This window comes from Gymnoscopelus microlampas (assembly GCF_963454915.1).
Source record: "Gymnoscopelus microlampas genome assembly, chromosome: 8".
NCBI classification, from domain to species: domain Eukaryota; kingdom Metazoa; phylum Chordata; class Actinopteri; order Myctophiformes; family Myctophidae; genus Gymnoscopelus; species Gymnoscopelus microlampas.
This window is the reverse complement of record NC_139945.1, coordinates 57,638,920-57,655,515: the sequence shown is the minus strand read 5'-3', so window position 1 is coordinate 57,655,515 and position 16,596 is coordinate 57,638,920. Positions and strand designations below refer to the sequence as shown.

Here is a 16,596-nt window from a genome sequence, read left to right as displayed (position 1 = left end):
GCCCACATCAAGTCACCATTTGACCAATGTGGCCCGGACCCCAAAATGAGTTCGACACCCCTGATCTAAATGTCTCAGTAGAAGAGCAGGGAGACAAAATACAACCACCCCAATTATATTTACAAGTTATATTGTATTAACCTACTCTACCATACAGATTGGACCAAATTTGTATTCATAAAAAAAAAAAAAATTACATATTGCCACTTTAACACGGCAGCCTAATGGCTAGTGCTCCCTCTCAATGGCCTTCCTTGAAAAAATAAAGACGAAATTTATTATTTTTTATCAGACAGATGTGGACAAACTGTGTGATATCCTGGTTCCGGCTTGCTGTGTGTGTGTGTGTGTGTGTGTGTGTGTGTGTGTGTGTGTGTGTGTGTGTGTGTGTGTGTGTGTGTGTGTGTGTGTGTGCGTTAATATGTGTTCATGTTTTATGATGGGATGTGGGCCCTTAACTCCTTCAATCATTAACTCGATGTAGACTGCTTTATGACAGTGTGAACATGCTAGTATCAGTGGTTTTATAACGGCGGGACGATCGCTACACGGTAGCGCCTTGATTTACAGGAACACAGCTGTTATTGACCTGCATGCTGGGGTCATTTCTGATGGGAATGGGATCCACATACATTTTATATCGTGTACAATAGAAGATATTCAATTTGATTAAATATTCACTCAGGATCATTTCCAACCTTGGTCATTTCAAACCTGCCATCTTTATTGTAGTTCGGACATCATTACAATCTCCTCCCTCTACCGCTGCAATGGACACAAAACATATGGATTGTAGCTCTAACTAAGCAATGCTATATACTGTGAGTCTGTGACATATTGCACTGGTTTGCTGTGGCCATTGGCACCTGTTTCATTAGAAACATTTATGATGAGGAAGCAAATAAAATGAACAGCACTTTGCGATTAACAAAGTGACTGGCATCCGTTGCTAGGTTACAGGATAATGCAAACAAGGTGGATATACATTGGCAGCGATATCAGGAGATACTTATACACTCCTTAAAATGTCTCTCAACCGATCAACACATATGAGGGACTCACTATTGTACCATAGATAACATAATGCAGTCTTGTCTAATGTCATGCCAACAGTTATGAAACAGGTCACAGCAAGATGATAGCAGATTCAGTTGTAAATGTTATCAGATCTGTACCAAACAATACAATACCCATCCACCACACATCAATCAATATGCAACCACACATGCCATTATCATTTCCATTAGCATTAGCCATAACATGGAAACATGTTAGGTTTGATTCATACTTTGTTGCACACAGGGATGTCATCGGGCTCTCAGAAGGTGGGGGGGATGGGCTTTTGGTGGACTATACCCCTTACTTTGCACTTTGGCTATTCAAAAATAGCAGATATACAAGTTCATAGTGCGGCACTCGGCACTCAGCTTGTAGATCTACTATTTTTGAAAAAGCGTGAAAAACATTTGTAACTGTCAAATGTAAACAAATTCTGTATTTTCAAAACATTTTTGGGTGGATTTTGTTAGTTTTTTTTCGTGTTTTTGTTACTTTATTTCGGTTTTAGGGTTAGGTTATTTAATTCTTATTTTTGCCTGATTTTACCGATTTATTATCAAAAAAAATATATATATATTTTTTTTTCTTTTCAAAAAGTGGGGGGTATGAAATCACGGATCTGTGAGAGTGAGGGTGTCGCATCGTACGCACAGTGAATGGCCGTGACGCCCCTGGTTGCACACCATTTCGATCTTGTAGATCTGTTATGTGGTGCGCAATACCGGCATGCAACAAAGTATAAATCGGGCTTGGTCGATTTATTAAGGGATATTTCACTTTCAAACATGTTTGGGGTCATTTCAACGTCTACTCTGGCTTTTGTGAGGACAGCAGACGTTTTTTAAGTTGCTTGTTTCAATATTTAGCTGATTCGATACTAATTTTATCAGACACGCCCCCTTCCTATACAAACTAGGGGTGGGACAATATATCGATATCGCGATATATCACGATACTTCCTCCCGTGATAAATAATCGATATACTGCCGAAAAATATCGATATGTAAAAAAAATCACACCCAGTGTGAAGTGGGCGGTGTGTGGTCATCACAACATGACTCACTTTAAAAAAAGGATAAATGACTTTTTTTAAAGTCCATACTGCTATTCATAGGGCTGCACATGTGTCATGTGTTTCGCTAGCCAATCACAGTCCTGAATTTGCAAAGTCAGCCAATCACATTACAGTTAGTGGTGATGACACTAGCTGTAATGTGATTGGCTGATATGAAAAAAGTATCGATTTGCATTAACAATGGAAGGGTTAGGGGGTACACACATTTTTTGGTGGGTGTCCAAAACTCACTTATAGGGGGCGGCTACACCGCCCCAAAAATCACACCCAGTGTGAAGTGGGCGGTGTGTGGTCATCACAACATGACTCACTTAAAAAAAAGGATAAATGACTTTTTTTTTAGTCCATACTGCTATTCATAGGGCTGCACATGTGTCATGTGTTTCGCTAGCCAATCACAGTCATGAATTTGCAAAGTCAGCCAATCACATTATAGCTAGTGGTGATGACACTAGCTGTAATGTGATTGGCTGACTTTGCAAAAGTATAGATTTGCATTGACTGTGGAAGGGTTAGGGGTGTAGACTGCGTTGTAGACTATTGGCCAATCACGGTGCAGGATTGGTCAGTGTCCAAAACTCACTTATAGGGGGCGGTGCCCCCTATAAGTGAGTTTTTTTCCGACTCTGTATTTGTGTGATGATGATTTTGAACTGTTTGGTGCCATTTTATGTGTTTATGAATTGAATACAAGGACTATCGTGATATATCGATGGTGAAATATCATGAAATATATCGTGATATCGCAACATATCGAATATCGTGACATTATTGTTATCGAGGGCCTAATATCGCCACAGATATCGTATCCCCATATCGTCCCACCCCTAATACAAACCCATTGTAACTTCAACCTCCATTTTAACCATGTTAGATTCATCGAAAACACCCTTCTTATATGGTGACTGATATTCTCCTTCTAATGAGTGAGGGAAGGGTCGTGTTTTTTCGATTACTTTTTTCATTTATTTTATTTTATTCATTATCTTTTTGTATTTGTTTCTTTTTCATTTTCCCCAAAAACGATGAAAAATAAAAGTAATTGAGGCAGCTTGATGAACAAGTACAACACCCTGGGCCTGGACGTGATGTACAAGATTTGTTATAGTCTTTGGTATGACCCAGGATTGAACCCCGACCTCCCAATCTCAAGGCGGACACTCTATAACCACAAGGCCACAAAGAATGTTTGCCGTACTGACTTGAGTATCGCCTCATAGGCTCTAGTCACAGCAGCCATATTATGAAGACATTCACAGGTGTTAACAATGATACTAATGAAGGCTCTGTTCCATTCTGGTCAAACAGAGTCAGGGTGCTGATATTGTGCATGTTGGCTCACTGGAAACACTCTGTTACACCAGTGGGTCTACAGGGGTGCAATACGTTAGTCCGACAGCGCATTCCTCCGACAGCGCAGTGCTCCGACATTAAACAGTAAACCCGAACCAAACCCGCACCCTAACCCTAACCGCACGCGGATGCCACATAGTCGGAGAAAAGGTCTGTCGGATTAACGCATGCCTCCCGGTCTACAGTTGGGGTCCAGGGACCCTCATGGGCTTCCAAATGGCCCCTTACAGGTGTGTAACTCTGAGAGTGTACAAATGGAACCAAATGGACCATAAGGGTCCATTTGGTTCCATTTGTACACTCTCAGAGTTATGGGGGTCGTGGAAACCACTATGCTAGACTAAATGGAACAGAGCCTTCATTAGTATCATTGGTAACACCTGTGAATGTCTTCATAATATGGCTGCTGTGAATAGAGCCTATAGACCATATTCACACGGCGGCCATATTGGAATTTAACATTGAAAGTGCCGCCACCCGGGGTGGCTACTTTCATTGACTTCATAGAAACATGGCCGCCGTGTGAATATGGTCTATTGCCCTGACTGTTCCATATATGACAGATTTGTCAGATCTTCTGACAAAGCATTTCAAACCACTTGTCATACACAGTGGTGTAAAGTACAGTAACTAAGGACATTTACTCAAGTACTAATCAAGTACAATTTTGAGGTGCTTTTACTTTAATGGAGCATTTCCAATTGTCTATACGTTTTACTTGTACTCAGAGGTAAATAGTGTACTTTTACTCCACTACAATTATTTGGAAACTTTACTTTGCAGATAGATAAATAGATATAGGACTGCCACAAAAACAAAAAATATCCATGAATTCAAGGCTTCATGGGGCGTGGAATTTATAGACAATAAGTCCATTTTTGGGTGAACTATCCCTTTAAGTACAGTACTTGAGTACATGCACTTCGTTACTTTACACCACTGATATTTGTATTGTGTTTCCTCATCTCTCTTTCTCTCTCTCTCCATCTCCCTCCCTCAAAAAAAAAAAACAGCAGCCTCCCCCCTCCCCTTCCCATCATGCCCATCTTCAAGAACCTCCCGGCGCGTCTGAAGGGAGGCGGCCCCACGCTAGAGAACGCTCTGATCCTCCGCAGGATGAGTCTGAACTTCACCCCGTCCCACCACCCCCACCACCACCACAACCCCTTCAACAACCACTCCCCGGACCACCATCCTGACCACGACGGCCTCAGCCTGGGCAGCGGCAGCCAGTGGTCCCCGGGGGGCTCCCTCCTGGACGGAGGGGCTCCGACCGACAGGAACCCCTTCGAAGACGAGGAGGATGAAAACGAGGCCAATGAGGGGAAGAGAGGTATAAGCATAAGCATTGCTTTGTCCAGTAATTAATAATTGACCGATAGGCTCTATGCACAGCAGCCATATTATCACTTCTTTCACAGGTGTTACCAATGATACTAATGAAGGCTCTGTTCCATTTAGTGTAGCACAGTGGTTTCCACGACCCCCATAACTCTGAGAGTGTACAAATGGAACCAAATGGACCAGAGTTACACACCTGTAAGGGGCCATTTGGAAGCCTATGAGGGTCCCTGGATCCCAACTGTAGACCCACTGGTGTAACAGAGTGTTTCCAGTGGGCCAACATCCACAATATCAGCACCCTGACTCTGTTTGTCCAGAATCGAACAGAGGCTTCATTAGTATCATTGGTAACACCTGTGAATGTCTTCATAACATAGCTGCTGTAAATAGAGCCTATTAAGACTAGGAGAGCGTCTGTGTCATTTTAGAATTGAGCTATAACCATTATTTTATACTTTGGCTATTCAAAAATAGCAGATCTACAAGCTCATAGCGCGGCACCAAGTGCCGAGACCCATGGATCTAAATGTCCTGAAGAGCAGATAGACCAGAATTACAAAGTAATATTGTATTATCATATGTAACATTTTGTTTACAGAATAATTGCATTGTCATAATTATTGCCTGGACGCAATTATTTGAGATAATCAGAATTATTCTTGCATAATCCTCCGAATCATTTCCATTCGTCTGTATGAATTCATCTCTTGAAAAATTGCGGAAATAGCAGATCACGACACGTCGCACCGAGACGCGTTGTGACCTTGTAGATCGGCTATTTCCATTTAAAAAAATATAAAATGTTTAAAGAGGTGGTGCCATGGTTTTGCACTTTTTCTGTTTTTCATGTGTCTATGAGGTTGATAGAACTTCATTAAGCCCCCTGGTGGTGTTTTTATGGTGTTTTATGTCTTCTCTGACTATTTTGAGTTTCTACCTGGAGGCTGAAACGTTGAGGGTCAAACGTGCCAATAGAAAAACAGCGCTTTAGTGACATAGTAAAAACATACCCTCCCCCTCATTATCATAACACAACAGGTGTGGGCATGAGGAGGAGGAGGGACTAGGACAGGTGGGTGGTGCTAAGGTGGTGGAGGAGGTGCTAAGGTGAGAACCAGGTATACTTAATGAACTGGAGGCGTGTCCACATAAAAACATAATTGTAACACTTTCTGTACACTTTTTTGAAAAAAATCTTCCTCCTGGTATAACCATAATACCTGATGATTATGTTTTGGGGGGGGGGGGGGGAATCACTGAAAATCACGGCACCCCGTCTTTAGAAATTATATGGAGGATGAGAATGAGGCCGATGAGGGGAAGAGATGAGGTACAGTAGGGCTCTCACAGTTATTACATTAATGCCTGATCGATATTATTTGAGACAATCACAATTATTTTGCATTATTGTCAGGAAAATGTTTTCCCCCCATTCATATCCATTCATGTAAATCCACTGGTTCCCAAACGTTTTTAGCTCGAGACCCAAAAGAGAAATGTGACGTCTCCCTGGGACCCAAGCTAGTGAAAATAGCAGATCTACCGCGACGCTTTGTGAAATTTTAGATTGTCTTTTTCTTTCTTTCTGTGGACTTGTCCCCTAATTGCAATAGGCTCTATGCACAGCAGCCATATTATCACTTCCTGATACTAATGAAGGCTCTGTTCCATTTAGTGTAGCACAGTGGTTTCCACGGCCCCCATAACTCTGAGAGTGTACAAATGGAACCAAATGGACCCTTACGGGTCCATTTGGTTCCATTTGTACACTCTCAGAGTTACACATCTGTAAGGGGCCATTTGGAAGCCCATGAGGGTCCCTGGACCCCAACTGTAGACCCACTGGTGTAGCAGAGTGTTTCCAGTGAGCCAACATGCACAACATCAGCACCCTGACTCTGTTTGACCAGAATGGAACAGAGCCTTCATTAGTATCATTGGTAACACCTGTGAATGTCTTCATAAAATGGCTGCTGTGAATAGAGCCTATTATTTGTATGACAATTAATTGTCAACTAATATGTGACGATGGTGCCATCACCCACAGGTGGAGGAGGAGGAGGAGGATCAGGAAAAGGCTCGTTTAAGTTCAGCTCTCCGCTGAAGAGCCTGGGCAAGCTGGGCAAGAACCTGAGGATCTCTGGGCGGGGGAGCAGCAAGACCAGCGGTACCACCCCCTCACCACAGGGGTCGCTGCAGGGAACGCCCTCGCCAGCGGAGAAGAAGAAGAGAGGGAGGCGGAGCTCCGAGGGCAGCCTGTTGAGGTGAGGATTATGACCATAGACATATAAAGGTAGACGCCTCCTCTGGCTCTGAAGCGTGTGCATCTCGGACACACTTCCGCTTCTGGGGGGCAAGCTGGAAACTTCTGTGTGCGTCACAGAAGGGGGCGTTCAGTAGGCCAATCAGAGGCAGGTGGGGGCGGGACAACTAGATTCTGACAAGTCCTGGAAAAGACGCGCTGTGGTTGGCCAGTAGTCAACACGCTGTGATTGGCCAGTGCCCGTTCCCCCCGGAAATATGGTGGCCACCATACCAAGCACGTCGCTCCAATGAACTGCAGAGGCCAATGAGGTATCTAGGTTTCTATATCTGTGATTATGACGACATGGTGATATAGAAACCTAGATACCTCATTGGCCTCTGCAGTTCATTGGAGCGACCTGTATCACGGCCACCATTTTGGAGAAGGCAAGCTGCCACTCAAAGTGACCACTGGCCAATCACAGCGCGTCTTTTCCGGGACTTGTCAGAATCTAGCTGAGCCTTCTAATGCATTTATGTCTATTGAAGCATAGTCTCTCCACAATTAAAATCATTACAACTCCCTGAATTTTCAACCGATTTTCAAGCGGTTAAGTTTGTCACAAATGCGTAGGCCTATATTAGGTTACATCTAAAATGCGTATTTTCATACCAAAATACTTTCAAGTAACAATAATAGTCACAAAATGTTTTTGTCTCCATTCACTGACATTGACTACATGAAATATGTTGGCCACCTGAACCAAATGGACCCGTACGGGTCCATTTGGTTCCATTTGTACACTCTCAGAGTTACACACCTGTAAGGGGCAATTTGGAAGCCCATGAGGGTCCCTGGACCCCAACTGTAGACCCACTGGTGTAGCAGAGTGTTTCCAGTGGGCCAACATGCACAATATCAGCACCCTGACTCTGTTTGACCAGAATGGAACAGAGCCTTCATTAGTATCATTGGTAACACCTGTGAATGTCTTCACAAAATGGCTGCTGTGCATAGAGCCAATTTGCTAAGTCTAGAGGGTTTAAGTGGTGAAGTACAGTAGTACCTGAGTAAATATACTCAGGTTACTTTCCACCGCTGACAACAACGTGTCCGTTTGCGTTTTTCCTTCCCGGTTGCCAGGTTTGCGGGGAAGTGCCGCGACTCCCTGAGCGCCCGCAAAGAGTCCCTGACTCCCAACGGGGGGGAGCTGAACGGCGGGGAGAGCGAGGGAGGAGACTCCACCAGCCGCCGGCTCTCCTTCATGAAGATGGTGGGCCTGGGGGGCAAGCTGAAGAGGGAGTCCATGCAGGACCGCACCTCTTCCCAGGGCCCCGAGGAGGAGGTGGTGGAGGAGGTGGTGGAGGAGGTCAAGCCCAGGGAGCCACTGTCAGGTAATAGTTAGGGAGATGTCTCTCTCTCTCTCTCTCTCTCTCTCTCTCTCTCTCTCTCTCTCTCTCTCTCTCTCTCTCTCTCTCTCTCTCTCTCTCTCTCTTTCTTTCTCTCTCTCTCTCTCTCTCTCTCTCTCTCTCTCTACCTCTCTCTACCACCTCTTCAATGTTTTTTTTTTTATCACCCCTTCAAGGTGATTAGACCCCTCTGCTTTGTGTTGGGGTCCTTCTCCATAATGACTTAATGATTATACCTTGTGTGTGTGTGTGTAGCACAGTGCTGCTGTGGTGTTACTCCCCGTCACTCCCCCTGTCTCCCCCCACAGCGTGAGTGAGAGTTCACAGAAATGCTAAAAAACAGCTTAAATTATGGAAAAGTGAGAAATGGACTTCCTCATGCGTGTGTGCAAGTTCAGATCGATTGGTTAAAGATGGATGAGGGCAGAGGCAGGCAGAATGACAGACAGAAGGTTGTCTGAGTTTTCCTCATTTATCATTTAGTATATCTCTGCTGTCCACCAGAAACCAGCTAACTCCAAAATGTTCATTTTTCAGGAAATGACAAAAACAAAACAAAACAAAAAGTGTAAGAACAGCTGAATGGACCTCCAAGCTCACAATGAGGTTGGAGGTCAAAAGGGGGTGGAGCCTGGAGTCAGCAAAACCAGCTAACGCCGGCGGAGTTAGCTGGTTTAACAGAGAGTTTGAGGATCCAATGGAGTTAGCTGGTTTTGTCAGAAGCGCTTTTTATTGCTTTTCATTGGTTCAATCTTTTTTTAATCAACACACAGACGTAAAGGGTGTTCAATAGCACTGATTTATGGAAAAAAAATGCAAAAGCGTCAAAATTAGCTAGAGTTAGCTGGTTTCTGCCAGACAGCAACGACATAGTAGTATATAGTAGAATAAACAGCTGAAAGGTTGGTAGGGTGCAAGTTTTTCTGTCTGGTGTGAAAGTAAGTAGGTCGCTAGGAGTGGCTTATTGTCAGTATCAGCAGAGCAACCTGGGCGTCTGTTTCCTTTATGAGGTGCTTAGACCCCTCTGGGAGATGGACTGCTGAGGTGGGGGCGCCACACCTGTAGCGTCAGCTCCCAGTCCTAGAACTCTTTTCGACTGTAATGAAGTGTGTGTGTGTGTGTGTGTGTGTGTGTGTGTGTGTGTGTGTGTGTGTGTGTGTGTGTGTGTGTGTGTGTGTGTGTGTGTGTGTGTGTGTGTGTGTGTGTGTGTGTGTGTGTGTGTGTGTGTGTGTTTATACACATACACAGGATGGATGGAGGGCTTTATTATGGTAGAAGCATGTGGAGATGTTTGATTCGTCAGGCTGGCCCTCAATCTTTGTTTTAAGTTACTGAGTGAAGATGAGGAGCTGGCAATAAGTATGTGTGTATTCCAGAGTAGAGAACCGCTGTGTTTAATGGAGAACTGGATGGAGATATTGGATCGTCTTTGTAATTAGGTTGTGAGCACCTTACCCCATTAAAACAATTTTTGCTATATATAAATAGCAACATAGGTTTTTCATACAACTCTTAGGATTTAGGAAAGTGGTTTAGAACAGTGGTCTTCAAAGAAAGCAGATGTACAAGCTCACAGTGCACAGACGCACTGTGAGCTTGTACATCTGCTATTTTGTAATTTTTTTTTAATCTTCAAAGTGTTTGGGAAATGTTGAATACTTTTGATTCACAGCCAAATATATATCATTTTGGGGGTTCTCACAAAAAAAGTGTGAGAACTACTGATATAGACGGCATTATTTTGTAGAATCGGCTTCAGGTCTTAATGGGTTATCTGAAACAGTCGTAGCGTATTGAAACACCTAGAACCTGTTAAGTATGTGTCCGGGTCCAGTGGAAAGGGACTCCATTCGGCCGTCATGAGAAGCCACAAATGAGCTACGATTTAGCTTTTCTTTTTTTGTAATATTAAAGGGATATTTCACTTTCAAAAAAACTTTGGGTAACTTTATCGTCTACACAGGCTTTTGTGAACCCCCAAGACCGTTTTTAAGTTGCTTGATTCAGTATTTAGATCTTTGATATTAATGTAATCACACACGCCCCATTCCTATACAAACCCATTATAACTTCAAACTCCATTTTTAACATGTTAGATTCATCAAAAACACCCGTCCTTGATTCTGGTGACTCACCCTGTCCTCCTAATACGCGAGGGGGCCATGTTTTTTCACTTACTTTTTTCATTTATTTTTACTATTTCTTTTGGAAAATGAAAAGAATTAAATACAATAAAAACTTTTTTTTTTTTAAAGTAATCGAAAAAACACGGCCCCCTCGCGTATTAGGAGGGCAGGGTGAGTCACCAGAACCAAGGACTGGTGTTTTTGAAAAATCTATGTTAAAAATCCAGTTTGAAGTCATAATGGGTTTGTATAGGAAGGGGGCGTGTCTGACAAAATGAACATCAAATATCTAAATACTGAATCAAGCAACTTAAAAACGGTCTGGGGGGCTGACAAAGGCCTGAGTAGACGATAAAATGACCCAACGTTTTTTTTAAAGTGAAATATCCCTTTAACACAATTGTATGTTGAAGAAGGTTTTTATTCCAACAGATGAGACGTTTTTGAGTCAGTAAATGGTTTAAATTATATTTAAACCATGCAGTACACAGCACAGCACTGTTCACTTACTTCTTGTAGTTCAAGTTCCAGCTAAATGAGTCACTTTAATCTCTACATATATCAGCTATTTGAAGAGCTATACATTACCCAAGCTGTGCTATTCTTTCACTGTTGGTGGTGGCCGCAATAAAAACCACAACCTTGCGGTTGAAAGGCGAGCGCTCTATCGACCAAGCTACCCGCTGTGAGAATGACAAGCAACCGAATGCAAAGCCACACACAATAAAATAGAGAGAAATACACACACACACACACACACACACACACACACACACACACACACACACACACACACACACACACACACACACACACACACACACACACACACACACACAAGAGAGAGAGATGGGCGTGCTATGTTTGTAGATGCTAAACAGACACATCAGCACAGGTAGGAATAGATCAGTTTACGTGTGTGTGTGTGTGTGTGTGTGTGTGTGTGTGTGTGTGTGTGTGTGTGTGTGTGTGTGTGTGTGTGTGTGTGTGTGTGTGTGTGTGTGTGTGTGTGTGTGTGTGGAGATAAGGTTGATGGGGGTAGCAACAGCTCTTTCTGTGTGTGTGTGTGTGTGTGTGTGTGTGTGTGTGTGTGTGTGTGTGTGTGTGTGTGTGTGTGTGTGTGTGTGTATGTGTGTGTGTGTGTGTGTGTGTGTGTGTGTGTGTGTGTGATTACACAACAGCCAGGCCAGCAGGACCATGCCTTTACTGTAATCTGACCTCCATCATAATGCTTACATACCTGTGTTCTACCGATCCATGACACACTCTCTCACGCTCAAGCATGTCCACGGACCACTAGTGGTCCATGCCATAACTACTAACATAATTACATAATCATTTGGTGGTGGAAATATACATAGAAATATACATAGACAAAATATACATAGACAAGATTCCCAGGCCGTTGATACGCGGCCTTCAAATCCAGTCCAATATTGCGCCGATCAGAGCAATAGTGACCGAGTTATGGCCACGTTACCCATTCAATCCGGTTACGCATCTGTGTCATTTGAGATTTCCTTAGCTATTCAAAAATAGCAGATCTACAAGCTCATAGCGCGGCACTCGGTGCCGTGCTATGAGCTTGTAGATCTGCTATTTTTTGCTAAGGAATTGTGCAAATCTTTGAATATATATATTTTTGAAGCGAACATTTGTAACTCTCAAATGTCTTCATTTTTCAGAAAAACTATTGTTGCTATATTAGTGGTGCGCAACTTTTTCTTGTCAAGGACCCCAAAAATTATATGTTTTTGGCCGCCAATCCCCATCAAAATATGTTGTTCCAGGGACCCTCAGAAGCAACGATTTGCGTAAAAAATGTCGTTTAAAAAAAAAAAAAAAAAAAAAAATATATATATATATATATATATATATATATATATATATATATATATATATATATATATATATATATATATATATATATATATACTAATATAACTTGTAGATCTGCTAGATCAAGCAACTTATAGCTGATTGCTTTCAGAAGGAAAAACACAATTGCAAGAATAGTAGACCTAAAAGCTCACCGCGACGTGCTTTGAGCTTGTAGATCGGCTATATTTAGGGGCTAGGCACAACATGCTTGTTTTGACACCCCATAATTCTCAATGATGTTCTGAAGCTGATAAAGGGCTTTGTTCTGGTCAGAGACAGCTGGCGGAACACATGAACACATGACGGGTGAAGTACAGGACAAATGGTTTGTTGAAATACCACACAACCAAAAACCATGCTTAACGTGTAAACAGCCTTGTTTTGGCCATGCGCACACAAGCTCAACACACACACACACACACACACACACACACACACACACACACACACACACACACACACACACACACACACACACACACACACAGGCACACGGTGCACACACAATGGCAAGGAGATAAGGAGAGGCACATGAATGGAGAGAAAGGAGAGAGTTAAGGAAAGGGAGAAGAGATGAGTACGATAGTTACATTTGGCCGCGTGTCCACACAAAAGTGTTTTATGAGCGGAGGAGTGCTTTTGGATATCATGTCCACAGCTCTCTCGCACGGAGCGTTCATTGATGCCTGCAAAGTTCAAACCTATCAACCATTTGCTGTGCTCGAACATGGTGTCTGTGTTATTATGACAAATAGGGTTATAGCTGAAACAACAGCAAACATGAACGGGTTGTCAGACACAGTCGAGTCCAGTGGTGAAAAAAGTACTCCGATATTTTACTTAAGTACGACGCGTTGTGAGCTTGTAGATCGGCTATTTTCAAATGGCCGAAGTATATACGTCTGATGTGTTTTTGTAATAATCAAAATCTACAAAGTAACTAGTAACTAAAGTTTTCAAATAATTGTAGTGGAGTAAAAGTACAATATTTACCTCTGAGATGAGCAGGCGCTTCTCTCCTAAAGTTGAAATATTTTCTGCTCGAAGCGCCCAGGCAAAAATAAAAATGGCGCTCTGCCCAAAAAACTGCTGGGCACTGAGAGGGCAAAGAGCACTGCTGTGCGTTTTTACCACTAGAAATACATTGCAGAAAGTCATAGGCTCTATGCACAGCAGCCACATTGTGAAGACATTCACAGGTGTTACCAATGATACTAATGAAGCTCTGTTCCATTCTGGTCAAACAGAGTCAGGGTGCTGATATTGTGCATGTTGGCCCACTGGAAACACTCTGTTACACCAGTGGGTCTACAGTTGGGGTCCAGGGACCCTCATGGGCTTCCAAATGGCCCCTTACGGGTGTGTAACTCTGAGAGTTATGGGGGTCGTGGAAACCACTGTGCTACACTAAATGGAACAGCCTTCATTAGCATCATTGGTAACATCTGTGAAGGAAGTGATAATATGGCTGCCCGGACCGCTGGCCTACCCGGTCCGGGCACTTTGGCTCTAATGTAGCCTTGGACGCGCATCGCGAGTTCAAGTCCCGCTCCTGACGATCTTTGCTGCGTGTCTCTCCCCGTCGCTCTCTCCCTGTTTCCTGTCCATCTCCACTGTACGCTATCAAATAAAGGCAGAAAAGCAGCAACAACAAACAACAACAAAAAAAACTCGCTGGCAGCTCATGAAACACTTTCTGTGGAAACGGTCCCATAGACAGATAGACAGGCAGGCAGACAGACATACACACAGACAGACAGGCCGACAGATGAAATGTACCATAACTGAACTTTTTGAACCATTTGTAAACATTTTGCAGTGACATAGTGATAGCTCCAAACAGATGAGAATAAATAAGGGTCCATTTGGTTTCACTTGTATTCTCTTTGATGTTAAATTAACACTAAAGGCTTTCACTGGGTAAAATCATTTGATACCCAAAGTTAATCTCTGATCGGTATCGATCGTATGCAATAGAATTTAGAATGATGAAGCCTATCGTTTTACAAGCAGTATCTCATCTCTTCTCCTGTAAACATTGAACAAAACCCAATCCCAGTTGAAATGAGTCCTCTGTGGTTTGTCCTAAACCAGTGGTTCTCAAAGTGTGGTCCAGGGACCCCCAGGGGTCCTTGAGGGTCTCCCCAGCTAAATGAGTTACTATAGCATCACAGTCACTTTAATCTCTACGTACACATAAGACGCGCGAACGCTGGAAGCGAACGCAGCTCGAAAATATTGTGTATTTACGGACTGTGTGTGTGTGTGTGTGTGTGTGTGTGTGTGTGTGTTTTGACTGTAGCTGCACTCTGGCGCACTCTGTCGGTTGCACACAGGCAGTGCAGGCAGTGCACACATACTGCACACACACAGACAGACAGAGACACAAGCCGAGCAGAGTTTCATAGTAGGCCCCGCGTTCGCAATCAGCTATTTGAAAATAGGCGATCTACATTACAAGCTCACAACGTGTCGCATTGAACATTTTAACAACACAAATCTTGAATGGGGGTCCCTGCTGGCACAAAATATTTTCAGATGGGGGTCTGCGGCCAATTTCATATTAACTCGGGGGGTCCTTGACATGAAAAAATCTGAGAACCACTGTCTTAAACGTTCTTTCAGCAGTAGTAGACAGTAACAAAGGAAATGTCTTCCACTACATTTCAAAGACAAATGTACTATTCTTGTCTCCACTGCATTTAAGGTTGTCATTACTTGTTACTTTTAGGCATAAGCTTAGCTTTGAAGTCAGCTGTTGATTACATTTTTTTCTTTTCTAAAATGAAATTGGCCGCCTCTTGCTGTGTTACACCACATTTGGTTACCTGTGAGATTGTGTGACCTGTGTACCTTCACTGCAGTAAGGGTCGGTCATAGAATCTGATGGGTAAAACAAAGATAAACAACTATCCTTTTTTTGCTGATTCAATGATATTTCTATGAGTCTTTATATTCTGTAAATGCATTGTGAAAACAATACAGCAATGTATTGATATTAAAAAGAAAATGTACATTGTAATTTGTACTTTTTCATACTTTAAAAGCATATAATTTTGAATATGCTTTTAATTGCTTTTAATTCTCAAAAGCAAATACTCCAGTACTTTAACTCAAGTACACATTTGACAGAGCTAATTTCCCTTGTAGTGGAGTAATATTTGACCTGTGTCTATACTTTGACTCAAGTACCGCTGTCTAAACATTGTGTTAGTGAACAGGTTGACACAAGTCCTCTTGTGTTTGGCCCGAAGAGTGTCTTAAAGTGTGTATTATAGACGCTGCACTGTTGCAATTTAATGAATGAAAGAGAATTAATGTTCAACCTGCCTGTTGATGGACAAAGCTAGCACACGCACGCACGCACGCACGCACACATGCACACACACACACACACACACACACACACACACACACACACACACACACACACACACACACACACACACACACACACACACACACACACACACAGTGTCCTCTTCAGTGGAATTTACCCTTCATAAGGTCTTGCTCTGTGTGTGTGTGTGTGTGTGTGTGTGTGTGTGTGTGTGTGTGTGTGTGTGTGTGTGTGTGTGTGTGTGTGTGTGTGTGTGTGTGTGTGTGTGTGTGTGTGTGTGTGTGTGTGTGCGCGCGTCTTGTGATTAAGCAGTATCCATCCGGTGTAGTGGTTAGGTAACTCTGCTAGTTGCTTTCCAAGATGGGTTTTAGGTTCAAATTCCCTGTGAAGACATGCAGTATACAGTGTTTGACTCCCACACACAAATATCATTACAGCGCTGTAGTACGTCTGTTATTCCATTTAGATGGCCAGATATCCACCGTCAGTGGCCTCTAGACAATCTACAAGCTCATGCTTGTCAGATTGGCTGATTTCGATCAGAACTATAAAATAGGGCTTAAGTGGTTAACGGATGTTTTGCATTAAGAATCAAAATCTACCAAGTAACTTGTAGCTAAAGTTGTGAAATAATTGTAGTAAAGTAAAAAGTACATTTTTTTGCCTTTGAAATGTAGTGGTTAAAACAAAACCTTTTTTGTTAAAAGGTTAAAGCTCTATATTCTGATAGTAATCATTGCTATAGTGTTTGTTTAGTAACAGAG

The 16,596-nt window shown here is 42.7% G+C and overlaps 2 protein-coding genes across 5 annotated transcripts in view; one reads left to right on the top strand and one right to left on the bottom strand.

Moving 5' to 3' along the window:
* The window catches only part of LOC311050670 (uncharacterized protein), a gene marked incomplete at its 3' end in the record, with an annotated part of 728,236 nt that overhangs the window by 605,709 nt on the left and 105,931 nt on the right, over nt 1–16,596 (bottom strand). The window lies entirely within an intron of this gene.
* The window catches only part of exoc3l2b (exocyst complex component 3-like 2b), a 157,480-nt gene that overhangs the window by 72,545 nt on the left and 68,339 nt on the right, over nt 1–16,596 (top strand). For 3 of the 4 annotated variants that reach the window (XM_084065397.1, XM_084065398.1, XM_084065395.1), the window contains exons 2-4: nt 4,501–4,820; nt 6,879–7,095; nt 8,220–8,470. In XM_084065397.1, coding sequence (XP_083921523.1) covers nt 4,526–4,820; nt 6,879–7,095; nt 8,220–8,470 — 763 coding nt within the window. In that variant the 5' untranslated portion in view covers nt 4,501–4,525. The remainder of the gene's footprint in view (nt 1–4,500; nt 4,821–6,878; nt 7,096–8,219; nt 8,471–16,596) is intronic. The other variant, XM_084065396.1, reaches the window with a different exon arrangement.